This window comes from Bombina bombina, chromosome 1, assembly GCF_027579735.1.
Source record: "Bombina bombina isolate aBomBom1 chromosome 1, aBomBom1.pri, whole genome shotgun sequence".
Classification (NCBI taxonomy): domain Eukaryota; kingdom Metazoa; phylum Chordata; class Amphibia; order Anura; family Bombinatoridae; genus Bombina; species Bombina bombina.
This window is the reverse complement of record NC_069499.1, coordinates 179,577,972-179,595,341: the sequence shown is the minus strand read 5'-3', so window position 1 is coordinate 179,595,341 and position 17,370 is coordinate 179,577,972. Positions and strand designations below refer to the sequence as shown.

The 17,370-nt window shown below is 42.2% G+C and overlaps 1 protein-coding gene across 9 annotated transcripts in view; it reads right to left on the bottom strand.

Annotated features, from left to right (window-relative positions):
• Positions 1-17,370, bottom strand: part of RALGAPA1 (Ral GTPase activating protein catalytic subunit alpha 1) — a 1,007,748-nt gene that overhangs the window by 773,158 nt on the left and 217,220 nt on the right. For all 9 annotated transcript variants that reach the window (XM_053697738.1, XM_053697739.1, XM_053697743.1 and 6 more), the window contains exon 6: positions 16,622-16,799. In XM_053697738.1, the coding sequence (XP_053553713.1) occupies positions 16,622-16,799 (178 nt within the window). The remainder of the gene's footprint in view (positions 1-16,621; positions 16,800-17,370) is intronic.

The following is a 17,370-nucleotide window of genomic DNA, read 5'->3' as shown; positions in this document are numbered from 1 at the left end:
TGAGGTTTAGAAGACGCTGATTCCGTCCCAGAGAGAGAGCGCCCTCCGAAGTATCAGAGACATCATCATCGGATAATCTATCAGAGACATCCAACGGAATAGATGACCCCTGGGACAGAAGGCCATGTCTTTGTTATGGCTATGTCTATGGTATGGCATGGCATGGCAGGCCTCAGAAACCGATGTTTGCACCTGGGCAGTGAAGTCTGGTGGCCAAGAGGCCCCTCCCTCGGGAGCATTAGTAGGGCCCTGGGGAGCTGCATGTGTAATTGGAGATGAATGTAGGGAACGCATCTCGCGGGAGGGGGAGCTCAGTAGTACTAAATATATCTTTCTTTTAGACATTGCAATTTTGTCAAAGCATGTGGAACACAGTTGAGCAGGCGGGTCAACCTGCACCTCCTCACAATAAATGCAAGTATCAGGTTTAATTAAAGAGGGAGTATCCTCTAACATATAAGAGTCCTCCATAGCTTACGCCTTTAATACGGACTAGATAAATTAATTGGTACCTTTATACACCAATGGCCGGGGCACTCACCACCTCCTATTACCCGGAACACGGTGAAACCGTTACGTCTCCCACAATTGCGATCAGGAAAGAGGAAGTTGAAGAGGCCACACCCAGCCACATGGAGTGCCAAGCAGTACGGCCCCTGCATTATCGAGAAAAACGCGCCAAATAAAGGGCCACGTCGATATAGACTGTTCACACATTACTAGAGCCTCATCTCACACATGACGCAGCATCAGAACACAAAGATATTATGCATAATCCCCCCCTGTTCAATAATCCCCCTTCGAGGGATATTAACCCTTGATTCTATACAGATAAAGGAGACACACTGTGACCCTGTCTTTATGCGTTATCATATATGTATAAATTTAACAATCTTACCAGAATCTATGCCGTGGAACAAGCCCCTTCAAGTGTGACAGGTTAGTAGCATCGCTCCTGACATAGACTTGAGTGCAGAAAGCAGGCAGTGAAACTCGTCAACGCTGATTGCTTAAAGAGCTGTTAATCATGAGTGGGGACGGTTTCACAGAAACGACACTCCCTGCAACTCCGGACTCTTAACTTTCGCCCATGCTCTTACTGAAAGGCTGACAGGGTTACTTAAAATTCCAGTCCCATTCCGAAGAGTACTACCATCCATAAGAGACTATTCCAATCTTCCGACACTTCTCTGCCAACCTCCTGTGACAAAAGGCAAAGAATGACTGGGGGATGAGGGGAGTGGGGGAGGTATTTAAGTCTTTGGCTGGGGTGTCTTTGCCTCCTCCTGGTGGCCAGGTTCTTAATTCCCACAAGTGATGAATGAAGCAGTGGACTCACCTCCAATTAAGATGGAAACAAAACTGATTACATACCCTGGCAATGCTGGGAATACAATGCTTTATTGACTTATAAAGAAGAATTGATAGCACAGATATTTATAATTAATAATGGCACCATATGTCAAATGTTCAGTACAATATATAATTACACATATTATAGTAAAGTGGGTACACCGTAGATCACATAAAAAAATGTGCTGAGGTGTACAGCTGCCTATAAGTCTTTGCAAAACACCTGCATAGAAGATGTTATCAAATCTGAACCCTTAGGAATAAGTGATTACCCCTCTGTATATACAGCATGTAGTGCTTTATTAGCAGAGAGTTTAATAAGAGTAAAATAACTCAATAATAATATTGCAACGAACATGCCTGAAAAGCAGAGATAGCAATGCTTCCATATGGTATATCGCTTATTAAAAGGCAGGATCCTGGACCAGAAGCACAATCTACTATCAGCAGAGCCACTAACATCTTTTGGGCTGTGGCAAGAGCAAAAGGTAAAGACAACTAGAAATGGTCATCTAGAAAAGAAATCGGTGCACTTCAAAAGTTCTACCTTAACCTTTAAAGGCAAAAAAGTAACTGAGGGTAGTAAGGAATTAATGAGAGTATAGAGTGAAAAAAAGCTCTAGGATATAGGAGCGTTTTGCCTCCTTCTTGAGGACAGGAAAATTAATACCATGTGATGATCTTGTGAATTCTCACCATTTTACAAAAGAAATCTGCTTTCCTGCATCTAATATACTGCTACATATGAATGTCATAGAGGAGGTTTATTAGTTTATTCAGTGGGAAATCTTGAAAATGAAGAAGATCTTGAAAAACTGCTCTGAGTCCCAATATATTTAATCATCCACCTGGACAACTTCAGTTTTATTATGCTAAAGAGGAATATGATCATTCAAGAATACAATTATTTCAAAAAGTAGCCTTGAAATTGAAGAATACTCCATCTAAGCAAATGCGCCATTAGAATAGTTGAGGAAAATTTTTCCCATGAGACTCATCTAGTGACACACCATCAGGCTGTAGGAGAGAGCCCTGAAATGTTGCATTAGCTGAATCAGGTTATGTATTTTAGTCTTCTCTCTACACTACCTTGCTAAAATAAGTTAAACATTTTGCACCCAAACAAAAAACATGACTAGCTAAATAAGGGGGCTTTTCTCTAGACTGAACATACAGTCAAACTCTGTCATAAAAAAACTGACAACTGAATTCTTCTGCTGGAACCATAATAGACATATTCACTACTGGCGATGTACATGGATGCCTTTTATTCTGAGCTCTGTACCAAATATCAGTCAAACCTTTGAAACATTTTCTGACACAGTAAAAATCCAAAGGGCAGGCAAAGAATCTAAGGGTGACCATTCACAATGGCAAAAGTCATGTAGCTACAGTAAACCATCACCTATACAGCATTAGATGCCTAAACAGTAGAAATGGACAGCAAAAAACATCCAATTTTAGACATGAATACAAAAGTATGCAAGGGTAAAAGCTCAATCTGGAAGGTTAATAATTACTGTTTGTCCTGTCCACAAGAAAGAAAAGAAAATATATAAGAAAAAAATAGAAAAAGAATGTGGTAGAAAGTAGAGGTGTTGCACACACACAAAACATAATTTATGTAAGAACTTACCTGATAAATTCATTTCTTTCATATTAGCAAGAGTCCATGAGCTAGTGACGTATGGGATATACATTCCTACCAGGAGGGGCAAAGTTTCCCAAACCTCAAAATGCCTATAAATACACCCCTCACCACACCCACAATCAGTTTAACGAATAGCCAAGAAGTGGGGTGATAAGAAAAAAGTGCGAAAGCATAAAAAATAAGGAACTGGAATAATTGTGCTTTATACAAAAAAATCATAACCACCACAAAAAAGGGTGGGCCTCATGGACTCTTGATAATATGAAAGAAATGAATTTATCAGGTAAGTTCTTACATAAATTATGTTTTCTTTCATGTAATTAGCAAGAGTCCATGAGCTAGTGACGTATGGGATAATAAATACCCAAGATGTGGAACTTCCACGCAAGAGTCACTAGAAAGGGAGGGATAAAAATAAAGACAGCCAATTCCGCTGAAAAACAATCCACACCCCAAAATAAAGTTTCAATCTTATAATGAGAAAAACTGAAGTTATAAGCAGAAGAATCAAACTGAAACAGCTGCCTGAAGTACTTTTCTACCAAAAACTGCTTCAGAAGAGGAAAACACATCAAAATGGTAGAATTTAGTAAAAAAAGACCAAGTTGTTGCTTTGCAAATCTGATCAACCGAAGCTTCATTCCTAAACGCCCAGGAAGTAGAAACTGACCTAGTAGAATGAGCTGTAATCCTTTGAGGCGGAGTTTTACCCAACTCAACATAAGCATGATGAATCAAAGACTTTAACCAAGACGCCAAAGAAATGGCAGAAGCCTTCTGGCCTTTCCTGGAACCAGAAAAGATAACAAATAGACTAGAAGTCTTTCGGAAATCTTTAGTAGCTTCAACATAATATTGCAAAGCTCTAACTACATCCAAAGAATGCAACAATCTTTCCTTAGAATTCTTAGGATTAGGACACAATCAAGGAACCACAATTTCTCTACTAATGTTGTTAGAATTCACAACCTTAGGTAAAAATTTAAATGAAGTTCGCAACACTGCCTTATCCTGATGAAAAATCAGAAAAGGAGACTCACAAGAAAGAGCAGATAATTCAGAAATTCTTCTAGCAGAAGAGATGGCCAAAAGAAACAAAACTTTCCAAGAAAGTAATTTAATATCCAGAGAATGCATAGGTTCAAACGGAGGAGCTTGAAGAGCCCCCAGAACCAAATTCAAGCTCCAAGGAAGAGAAATTGACTTAATGACAGGTTTTATACGAACCAAAGCCTGTACAAAACAATGAATATCAGGAAGATTAGCAATTTTTCTGTGAAACAGAACAGAAAGAGCAGAAATTTGTCCTTTCAAGGAACTTGCAGACAAACCTTTATCCAGACCATCCTGAAGAAACTGTAAAATTCTAGGAATTCTAAAAGAATGCCAAGAAAAATGATGAGAAGAACACCAAGAAATGTAAGTCTTCCAGACTCGATAATATATCTTCCTAGACACAGATTTACGAGCCTGTAACATAGTATTAATTACGGAGTCAGAGAAACCTCTATGACTGAGAATCAAGCGTTCAATCTCCATACCTTCAAATTTAATGATTTGAGATCCTGATGGAAAAAAGGACCTTGCGATAGAAGGTCTGGTCTTAATGGAAGAGTCCACGGTTGGCAAGTAGCCATCCGAACAAGATCCGCATACCAAAACCTGTGAGGCCATGGTGGAGCCACCAGCAGTACAAACGAACGCTCCTTTAGAATCTTGGAGATTACTCTTGGAAGAAGAACTAGAGGCGAAAAGATATAGACAGTATGATACTTCCAAGGAAGTGACAATGCATCCACTGCTTCCGCCTGAGGATCCCTGGATCTGGACAGATACCTGGGAAGCTTCTTGTTTAAATGAGAAGCCATCAGATCTATTTCTGGAAGTCCCCAGATTTGAACAATCTGAAGAAATACCTCTGGGTGAAGAGACCATTCGCCCGGATGTAAGGTCTGGCAACTGAGATAATCCGCTTCCCAATTGTCTATACCTGGGATGTGAACCGCAGAAATTAGACAGGAGCTGGATTCCGCCCATGCAAGTATTCGAGATACTTCTTTCATAGCCAGAGGACTGTGAGTCCCTCCTTGATGATTGACATATGCCACGGTTATGACATTGTCCGTCTGAAAACAAATGAACGACTCTCTCTTCAGAAGAGGCCACGACTGAAGAGCTCTGAAAATCGCACAGAGTTCCAAAATGTTGATTGGTAATCTCGCCTCCTGAGATTCCCAAACCCCCTGCGCTGTCAGAGACCCCCATACAGCTCCCCAACCTGTCAGACTCGCATCTGTTGAGATCACAGTCCAGGACGGAAGAACAAAAGAAGCCCCCTGAACTAAACGATGATGGTCTGTCCACCACGTCAGAGAGTGTCGTACAATCGGTTTTAAAGATATTAACTGTGATATCTTCGTATAATCCCTGCACCACTGGGTCAGCATACAGAGCTGAAGAGGTCGCATGTGAAAACGAGCAAAGGGGATCGCGTCCGATGCAGCAGTCATAAGACCTAGAATTTCCATGCATAAGGCTACCGAAGGGAATGATTGAGACTGAAGGTTTCGTCAAGCTGAAACCAATTTCAGACGTCTCTTGTCCGTCAGAGACAAAGTCATGGACACTGAATCTATCTGGAAACCTAAAAAGGTTACCCTTGTCTGAGGAATCAATGAACTCTTTGGTAAATTGATCCTCCAACCATGTTCTTGAAGAAACGATACAAGTCGATTCGTATGAGATTCTGCTAAATGTGAAGATTGAGCAAGTACCAAGATATCGTCCAAATAAGGAAATACCACAATACCCTGTTCTCTGATTACAGATAGAAGGGCACCGAGAACCTTTGAAAAAATCCTTGGAGCTGTTGCTAGGCCGAATGGCAGAGCCACAAACTGGTAATGCTTGTCTAGAAAAGAGAATCTCAGAAACTGAAAGTGATCTGGATGAATCGGAATATGCAGATATGCATCTTGTAAATCTATTGTGGACATATAATGCCCTTGCTGAACAAAAGGCAGAATAGTCCTTATAGTTACCATTTTGAATGTTGGTATCCGTACATAACGATTCAATATTTTTAAATCCAGAACTGGTCTGAAGGAATTCTCCTTCTTTGGTACAATGAATAGATTTGAGTAAAACCCCAGACCCTGTTCCAGAACTGGAAATGGCACAATTACTCCAGCCAACTCTAGATCTGAAACACATTTCAGAAACGCCTGAGCCATCACTGGATTTATGGGAATGCGAGAAAGAAAAAATCTTCTTGCAGGAGGCCTTATCTTGAAACCTATTCTGTACCCTTGTGAAACAATGTTCTGAATCCAAAGACTGTGAATCGAATTGATCCAAATTTCTTTGAAAAATCGTAATCTGCCCCCTACCAGCTGAGCTGGAATGAGGGCCGCACCTTCATGTGGACTTGGGAGCTGGCTTTGGCTTTCTAAAAGGCTTGGATTTATTCCAGACTGAAGATGGTTTCCAAACAGAAACCGTTCCTTTAGGGGAAGGATCAGGCTTTTGTTCCTAAAGGAACGAAAACGATTAGCAGCCCTATATTTACCTTTGGATTTTTTATCCTGGGGTAAAAAAGTTCCTTTTACCCCAGTAACAGTTGAAATAATAGAATCCAACTGTGAACCAAACAATTTATTACCTTGGAAAGAAAGGGAAAGCAAAGTTGACTTAGAAGACATATCAGCATTCCAAGTTTTAAGCCATAAAGCTCTTCTAGCTAAAATAGCTAAAGACATATACCTGACATCAACTCTAATGATATCAAAGATGGCATCACAAATAAAGTTATTAGCATGTTGAAGAAGTTTAACAATGCTATGAGTATTATGATCTGTCACTTGTTGTGCTAAAGCCTCCAACCAGAAAGTTGAAGCTGCAGCAACATCCGCCAAAGATATAGCAGGTCTAAGTAGATTACCTGAACATAAATAAGCTTTTCTTAGAAAGGATTCAATTTTCCTATCTAAAGGATCCTTAAAGGAAGTACTATCTGCCGTAGGAATAGTAGTACGTTTAGCAAGAGTAGAGATAGCCCCATCAACCTTAGGGATTTTGTCCCAAAACTCTAATCTGTCAGATGGCACAGGATACAATATCTTAAACCGTTTAGAAGGAGTAAATGAATTACCCAGATTATTCCATTCCCTAGAAATTATTTCAGAAATAGCATCAGGGACGGGAAAAACTTCCGGAATAACTATAGGAGGTTTAAAAACCGTATTTAAACGTTTAGATTTAGTATCAAGAGGACTAAATTCCTCCATTTCTAATGCAATTAAGACTTCTTTAAGCAAAGAACGAATAAATTCCATTTTAAATAAATATGAAGATTTATCAGCGTCAATATCTGAAACAGAATCCTCTGAACCAGAAAAATCATCATCAGAAACAGAATCAGAATGATGATGTTCATTTAAAAATTCATCTGAATAATGAGAAGTTTTAAAAGACCTTTTACGTTTACTGGAAGGAGAAATAACAGACATAGCCTTCCTAATAGATTTAGAAACAAAATCTCTTATATTAACAGGAACACCCTGAGTATTAGATGTTGATGGAACAGCAACAGGTAATGGAACATTACTAATGGAAATACTATCTTCATTAGCAAGTTTATCATGACATTCATCACAAACTACAGCCGGAGGAACAGTTACCACAAGTTTACAACAAATGCACTTAACTTTGGTAGATCCAGCATCAGGCAGCATTTTTCCAGAAGTAGCTTCTGATCCAGGGTCAATCTGAGACATCTTGCAATATGTAATAGAAAAAACAACATATAAAGCAAAATCTATCAAATTCCTTAAATGACAGTTTCAGGAATGGGAAAAAATGCCAATGAACAAGCTTCTAGCAACCAGAAGCAAATAAACAATGAGACTTAAATAATGTAGAGACAATAATGACGCCACATCCAGCGACGCCGACATTTTTTTTGACGCAATCACAAACAACTTCCGGCAACAAGTATGACGCCGGAAATGACAAAGAAATTTTTTTTGCGCCAAAAAAGTCAGCGCCAAGAATGAAGCAATAAAATGAAGCATTTTCAGCCCCGCGAGCCTAACAGCCCACAGGAAAAAAAGTCAATTTTTAAGGTAAGAAAAAAATTAATTATTCATATGCATTATCCCAAATAATGAAACTGACTGTCTGAAATAAGGAATATTGATCATCCTGAATCAAGGCAAATAAATGTTTAAACACATATATTTAGAACTTTATATAAAAGTGCCCAACCATAGCTTAGAGTGTCACAAAAAATAAGACTTACTTACCCCAGGACACTCATCTACATGTAGTAGAAAGCCAAACCAGTACTGAAACGAGAATCAGTAGAGGTAATGGTATATCTAAGAGTATATCGTCAATCTGAAAAGGGAGGTAAGAGATGAATCTCTACGACCGATAACAGAGAACCTATGAAATAGATCCCGTAGGAGACCATTGAATTCAAATAGGCAATACTCTCTTCACATCCCTCTGACATTCACTGCACACTGAGAGGAAAACCGGGTTCCAGCCTGCTGCGGAGCACATATCAACGTAGAATCTAGCACAAACTTACTTCACCACCTCCATAGGAGGCAAAGTTTGTAAAACTGATTTGTGGGTGTGGTGAGGGGTGTATTTATAGGCATTTTGAGGTTTGGGAAACTTTGCCCCTCCTGGTAGGAATGTATATCCCATACGTCACTAGCTCATGGACTCTTGCTAATTACATGAAAGAAATAAGGGATGAGTTAAAGTAATTGCTCTAAAATGGACATGAAACCCAATTTTATTTTTCTTTCATGATTTAGAGCATGCAATTTTAAACTGCTTTCTAATTTACTTCTATTATCACATTTTCTTAATTCTCTTTGTATCTTTTGTTAAGGAGTGTGAGCGTGTCTGTAGCACTATATGGCAGCAGTTTTGCAAGCATGTTATCTTTTTGCAAGAGCACTACATGGCAGCACTATTTCCATGTAGTGCTCCAGACACCTACTTAGGTATCTCTTTTTTTTTAAATTGTCTGCTCTGTCTGAATCCCAAAAGACAATCTTAGGGTATAATTAAAGGAAAATAATTTTTTCTTTGGTGTATAAAAATGTTACTTACAAATACATTCTGAAGATTAACTTACCAATCTCTTCCACTGTATCATGCATATTCCTAAATATACAAAAGCTAATTATATGTGTATTATTCAACATGCAAAAAACATAATTTATGCTTACCAGATAAATTCCTTTCCTTCCTGGCAGGGAGAATCCACGACTTCATTCCTTACTGTTTGGAAATACACCTGGCCACCAGGAGGAGGCAAAGACACACTAGCTAAAGGCTTAAATATCCCTCCGACTTCCCCTATCCTCCAGTCATTCTGCTGAGGGAACAAGGCAAAGTAGGAGAAACAGGGTATAAAGGTGCCAGAAGAAATATTTAAAAAGGGAGCCGCCCAACAAAACAAAAAAAATTATGGGCGGGGTCGTGGACTCTCCCTGCCAGGAACGGATTTATCTGGTAAACATAAATATTTTTTTCCTTCCATACAACAGGGAGAGTCCCCGACTTCATTCTTTACTGTTGGGAAAACTATACCCAAGCTCTAGAGGACACTAAAGGAATAACGTGAGGGAACAAAAAAAAGTGTTGGACCCTATTCTGAGGGCACCACAGCCTGCAAAACTTTTCTCCCGAAAGCTGCTTCAGCCGAAGCACACACATCAAACTTGTAAAATTTAGAAAAAGTGTGTAAGGAGGACCAGGTAGCCACTTACAAATCTGATCCATAGAGGCTTCGTTCTTAAAAGCCCAGGAGGAAGTCACTGCTCTAGTGGAATGAGCCATTATCCTCTCAGCCACGCTCTTCACACCAGTACAAGTAAGTTCTCCACACTTTATGGTAGATATGACGAGTAACTGGCTTACGAGCTTCAACCAGAGTGTCGATAACACTCTCAGAAAATCCTCTCTTGGCTAAGACTAAGCGTTCAATCCCCACGCAGTCAGCCTCAGAGAATCTAGATTTTAATGAACGAAGGGACCCTGTATCAGCAGATCTCTGCAACAAGGTAACCTCCACTGAGAATATGAGGACATTCCCACCAGATCCGCAAACCACTTCCTTCAGGTTCACGATGGAGTAATCAGAATCACTGATGCTGTCTCCTGCTTGATGCGAGCCACCACACAAGGGAGAAGGGGTAAAGGAGGAAAAAGATATGAGTCTGACCTTCCATGGTACTGATAGGGCATCTATCAGTTCCGCCTGAGGATCCCTCGACCCGTACCTGGGTAGCTTGGTATTGAGGCGGCATGCCATGAGATCTATGTCTGGCGTCCCCCACTCGCTGCATATCTCTGCAAACACATCGGGAGACCATTCCCATGGGTGACAGGATTGCCTGCTTAGGAAGTTCGCTTCCCAGTTGTCCACACCCAGAATGTGGATCGCTGACAGCGTACAACTGTGAGTCTCCGCCCACTCTAGTATCTGAGATACTTCTCTCATCGCCAAGGAACTTCTCGTCTCCCCCCGATAGTTGACGTAGGCAACCAACATTATATATTGTCTGATTGGAATCTCATAAACTGAGATAAACCCAGAAGGGGACAAGCCTTTAAGGCATTGAAGATTGCCCGGAATTCCAATATATTGATCGGAAGGGAGGACGACTCCTGAGTCCACAGCCCTTGTGCCAGAAAGGCTTTCATTTGTAGTCACAATCTCCCAGGACGGTCTCAGGAAGCATGTGCCTTGGGACAGATGATCTGGACAGAGCCACCAAGAGAGCGAGTCTCTCAACAGGATGTCCAGCACAATCTGTTGAGACAGATCTGAATGGTCGCCGTTCCATTGTCTCAGCATTCATAGTCGTAAAGGTCTGAGATGGAATCTGGCAAAAGGGAATAATGTCCATACAGGACACCATGAGTCACCTCCATACACTACACCACTGAGAGTCTCAAGGAGGCCTGGAGGGCAAGACATGCAGTAGTTAGCTTGCAACGACTCTGATCTGTGAGAAATATTTTCATGGATATGGAGTCTATTATTGTACACAGTAAATTCCCCCTGGCACTTGGAGTAAGAGATCTCTTTTCCAAGTTTATCTTCCATCCATGAGATCGAAGAAGACTGAGAAGAGACTCAGAGTGTTCTTCCGCTAGACGAAAAGATGCTGCCTGTACCAAGATATTGTCCAGGTGATACTGCAATACTTTGTGTTCTTGCCAGGGCTAGAAGAGCCCCCAGAACCTTCGTAAATATCCTTGGAGCAGTAGCTAGGGCAAACAGAAGAGCTATGAACTAGAAGTGCTGGTCCAGAAAGGCAAACTTCAGGAACTGAAAATGTTCCCTGTGTATCGGAGCGTGAAGGTATGCATCCTTCAGGTCTATGATGGTCATAAACTGTCCTTCCTGAACCAGAGGAAGGATTGACCGTATTGTCTCCATCTTGAAAGAGGGAACACTTGTTAAGGCACTTTAAGTCCAGAATTAGACGAAAAGTTCCCTCCTTTCTTGGAACCACGAAAAGGTTTGAATAAAACACCAAACCTCTTTGTCCAGTCCTTTCTTGGAGGCAACATACCCATTACGGGACATTCCAAATCTTCTGACACTTCTCTGACACCTCCTATAGTGATGAAAGGCAAAGAATGACTGGGGGATAGGGGAAGTGGGAGGGATATTTAAGCCTTTGGCTGCGGTGTCTGTCACCTCCTGGTGGCCAGGTGTTGTATTTCCCAACAGTAAGGAATGAAATTGTGGACTCTCCTCCCCTTTATATGGAAAACATAAATTATGCTTACCTGATAATTTCATTTCCATCGAGGGGAGGAGAGTCCACGGCTTCATCCATTTCTTTTGGGAATTAAGAACCTGGCCACCAGGAGAAGGCAAAGACACCCCAGCCAAAGGCTTAAATACCTCCCCCACTCCCCTCATCCCCCAGTCATTCTGCTGAGGGAACCAGGAAAAGTAGGAGAAATAGGGTATAAATGGTGCCAGAAGATGAATAAATTTAGGTCCGCCCTTCAGAGATACGGGCAGGAGCCATGGACTCTCCTCCCCTCTATGGAAATTAAATTATCAGGTAAGCATAATTTATGTTTTCCATCTAAAGGGGAGGAGAGTCCACGGCTTCATTCATTTCAATTGGGAATTAAGAACCTGGCCACCAGAAGGAGGCAAAGACACCCCAGCCAAAGGCTTAAATACCTCCCCCACTCCCCTCATCCCCCAGTCATTCTGCTGAGGGAACCAGGAACAGTAGGAGAAATATCAGGGTATAAATGGTGCCAGAAGATGAATAAATTTAGGTCCGCCCATCGGAGATATGGGCGGAAGCCGTGGACTCTCCTCCCCTCGATGGAAATGAAATTAATCAGGTAAGCATAATTTATGTTTTCCATCTAAAGGGGAGGAGAGTCCACGACTTAATTCATTACTATTGGGAACATATACCCAAGCTCTAGAGGACACAATGAAATCGGGAGGGTAAAAGGCGGACCCTATTCTGAGGGCACCACAGCCTGTAAAACCTGTCTCCCAAAACAGCTTCCGCAAAAGCAAACACGTCAAATTTGTAAAACTTTGTAAAAGTGTGTAGGGAGGACCAGGTAGCCGCCTTACAAATCTGCTCCATAGAGGCCTCATTCTTGAAGGCCCAAGACGAAGCCACAGCTCTAGTTGAATGAGCCATGATCCTCTGAGGAGGCTTATGTCCCGCTGTCTCATAAGCCAAGTGAATCAGGCTCCTCAATCAAATACCAAGAAGTAGCAGAAGCCCTTTGCGCTTCCCAGAATACACCACAAAAAAGATGTAGACTGTCTGAAATCCTTTGTAGCCTGAAGACAAAACTTTAAGGCACAAACCACATACAGGTTATAAAGTAACCTCTCCTTTGAAGAAGGACACAAAGAAGGAACAACTATTTCCCGATTGATGTTACTGTTAGACACCACCTTGGGGAGAAACCCCAACCCAGTGCGAAGTACAACCTTATCCGCATGAAACACCAGATAAGGAGGATCACTTTGCAAGGCAGCTAGTTCAGATACTCTGCATGTCTATGCATTAACCAACAGGAAGAGAACCTTCCAGGACAGAATCTTAATGTCTATGGACTGCATAGGTTCAAACCATCTTGGAGAAAGGACAGAATCCTGGCTACCTTCACCTTATGCCAAGGATATCCATGCTTCTCAAACCAGGACAAGTCCTCCACACCTTATAGTAGATGTGACGAGTGACTGGCTTCTTTGCCTGAATTAGAGTATCAATCACACTTTCAGAAAAACCTCTCTTGGCTAAGACTAGGCGTTTAATCTCCACGCAGTCAGATCCACAGAGAATCTAGATTTCGATGTTGAAAGGAGCCCTGTGACAGTAGATCCCTGCGACAGGGTAACCTCCACGGCGGAGAGGATGACATCCCCACCAGATCCGCAAACCATGTCCTCCACGGCCACGAAGGAGCAATCAGAATGGCTGAGGCTCGCTCCTGTTTGATGCGTGCCCCTACATGAGGTAGAAGTGGTAACGGTGGAAAAATGTAAGCTAGGCTGAATCTCCAAGGAACCGCTAAGGCATCTATCAGCACTGCTTGCGGATCAATGGACCTTGACTCGTATCGAGGTAGCTTGCAATTGAGTTTGGACGCCATGAGATCCATCTACGGCGTTCCCCATCTGAGACAGATCTTCGCAAACACCTTGAGGTGAAGAGACCATTCCCCCGGATGGAAGGATTGTCTGCTGAGAAAGTCCGCTTCCCAGTTGTCCACACCTGGAATGTGAATCGCTGAAAGTGAGCAGTCGTGGGACTCCGCCCACTCCAGAATCCGAGACACCTCTCTCATCGCAAGGAATCTACTCGTACCCCCCTGAAGGTTGATGTAGGCCACCGAGGTAATGTTGTCGGTCTGGAATCTGATGAAACTGACCGACCCCAGAGAAGGCCATGACTCGGGCGGATGGGATCTGAACCCTATCCTGTAACCCTGGGAGACAACTTCTAGAACCCAAGGGTCCTGAACGCCCTGCAACCATGCCTCGAATAGAGATAATCTGCCCCCTACGTGATCCGGAGACCGGTTGGGGGCCGCCCCTTCATGCCGATTTCGTCTTCGTGGGCTTCTTGCTCGGCTTAGACTTGTTCCAAGATTGAGCCGGCTTCCAAGATCCCTTGGACTGGTCCACTTTTGCGGTAGGTTGCTGGCGCTTGGCCTTATCCGCACGAAAGGGACGAAGAGTAGATCCCTTAGGCTTAGCCTTCTTATCCTGTGGTAGAAAAGCACCCTTGCCTCCCGTGACCGTGGATATGATTGAATCCAATCCTGGACCAAACAGGATCTTTCCTTCAAACGGCAGGGAACAGCCTTGATTTAGAGGTCATGTCCGCAGACCAAGATTTTAGCCACAGAGTCCTGCGCGCTAAAACAGAAAAACCTTAGCATTCAGGCAAATCTGCATATTGGCATCACAGATAAAAGAATTGGCGACCATCAGCGCCTTGATCTTCTCCTGTATCTCCTCGGTGGGGGTCTCCACCGCAACCATTTCACACAGAGATTCACACCAATATGTTGCAGTTCCAGCGACCGCTGCTGGCGGAAAAACAAACCCTGTGCGCTGAAACATCTTTCTCAACATGTTTTCTAGCTTTTTATCCCTATGCTCTTTAAACAACGAACTATCCTCGAGGAGAATAGTCTGCTTCGCGGGCGTAGAGATGGCCCTATCCACCTTAGGGATGGTCCCCCACAGCTCAAGCTGAGAGTCCAGAACGGTGAACAGTTTTTAAAAGAAGAAGAGGAAAAGGACGAACCTAATTGCTCCCATTTATTCTTAATAGTATTTGCCATCTTAACAGGAACCGGGAAAGTCTGAGGTACTACCCTGTCCTCTTATACCTTGTCAAGCTTAGGAATCGCAGGTTCCTCTGGGATCTTAGCTTCCGGAACCTCCAGAGTAGCAAGCACCTGCACAGCAGAAAGAGCAAATTCTCCATCCTAAACCTATAACCAGGCTCCTCCGCAGCCAGAGGTTTAGATAACGCAGACTCTGACCCAGAAGGGGCCTCCTCCGAAGAGTCGTAGTGGGCCTTGTCATGTTATAAAGCCTATGGATCTTCCATCGGCGTAGACAAATGCTGGGCCGAGCTTGCGCTTAGCAGAACGTGGTAAGGCATGGATCACCTTTGAAACCGCCGATTCCAGTTGGTCCGCAAAGTCTGACAGCAAACGATTCTCTCCCGAAGGAGTAACGGTTGGACCCCGGGGTGCTGCATGTGCAAACGGAGATGAATGTAGGGAACGCACCTCACATGACAAAGAACCTTTAGAAGTTGACGGCTCAGTAGTACTAGACATCCGCTTACATTTAGATGTTGTAACTTTATCAAGGCATGTGGAACATAGTTGAGCAGGCTGATCTACCAGAACCTCCTCACAATAAACACAGGAATGAGACTTTGTTAAAGATGGAGAGCCCTCTAACACGTCAGAGTCCTCCATAGCTTGCGCTTTTGATCAGACTAACTAATTTACAAAAAAAGGCACCTTTATACTGCCAATGGCCGGGGCATTCACCACCTCCTAGGACCCAGACCACAGAAACCGATTTACGTCTCCTGCGCCACATATCAACAGAGGAGAGATAGGCACACCCAGTCACACATTACCATAGCCTCATCTCGCACATAATGCAGCAATGACACAATAAACAATATCACGTATAACCCCCCCCCCCCCCCCTGTTCAATAATATCCCTTCCAGGAATATTAACCCTTGATTCTGTAAAGATAAAGAGGCGCCACACTGTGACCCTGTCTTCTATGTTATCATTAGTAATAAAAAATGAAACTATTTTACCAGAATCTACGCCGTGCAACAGGAACAAGGTCCTTCAAGTGTGACAGGTTAGTAGCCTCGCTCCTGACATGGACTTGAGTGTAGAAAGCAGGCAGCGAAACTTGTCTTGAATCGCTGATTGCTTGTGGAGCTGTTAATATGATTCGAAATAGTTTCGCAGAAAGACTCTCCCTGCATCTCCGGACTCTAACTTTCACCCAGGCTCTCACTGAGAGGCTGACAGGACTACTTAAAACTCCAGTCCCAATGCGAATAGAACTACCCTCCATAAGAGACTACTCCGAAACTCCGGCACTTCTCTGCATCCTCCTGTGACTAAAGACAAAGAATGACTGGGGGGATGAGGGAAGTGGGGGAGGTATTTAAGCCTTTGGCTGGGGTGTCTTTTCCTCCTCCTGGTGGCCAGGTTCTTAATTCCCAAAAGAAATCAATGAAGCCGTGGACTCTCCTCCCCTTAAGATGGAAACAAATGTATCAGAACAAACCAAGGTAAATTTGTTATTCATTTGCAAAACTAATAAAAAATTACAGAATTTTGGATGCCTAGTGAGTATAGCAAACTGTGTGTAAACATAACCTGCTGATTGTGTATGTTGCACAAGAAAATTGAGGGAGATAGGCTTTACACTGATTTTATTAAGATGCTCTGCCCTAAAAAAAAATCTAAAATGTCTGAATTTCTAAAGTAACACATACAACTTAAAAGGAAACTGATAAATACTTACTTTCCTGGAGATTCAAAGGAAGGTTGATTAGGCTATCCAGTGTATAAATCCCATGGTCAGATGGTGGTGCAGGGAATCCCGGAATGAGACATGCAAATATATAGAGCTGCTCCCAACTGCAGTTGTTCTGAAGTGCTTGAAGCCATAAGAGGAACAAACGCAGTCCTTCAAGGCGGATCTGAGAAATAATGCTATAATCAGGTATCTTAACCTATGTCAAATTAGTAGTTTATACAATCTATTAGTCAATAAATACACACATGGCCATAATTACTTACAAAAAAGGAAGAAGCAAAAAAGGCAACACATTTTTTTTAGAAGTATTTCTGCAACGGTAATCTGGTTTTCCACTAAACCAATTTAGTCATATACCAAAAAGCCTACCCACCCTCATATATGGAGTAGCAGTGGCATTTTGCTTAAGGTCCTTCATTGTGTATGTCAAGTTAGATACAAATAAACAGCGCTCACTGCAATATTCTGCATCAAGACTTTAGGTGAGTTAAAGGCTAAATGGAAAAACTGAACTACTCATCACTGGAAGAATACTTCTAAAAGTTGATTACTCTTTAAAATTAAAAAAAAAATAGATTGCAGTTTTATTGGTAGTTTTAAACTAATGAATTTATGACTAAAAGAGAAAAGGATGACTATGATCTTTAATCAACAGGGTTTCCAACTGTAATGGCATTAAAAGGAAGCACGACATAACAAAAGCTAACTTTGAAGCTACCGTATTTATATCAATC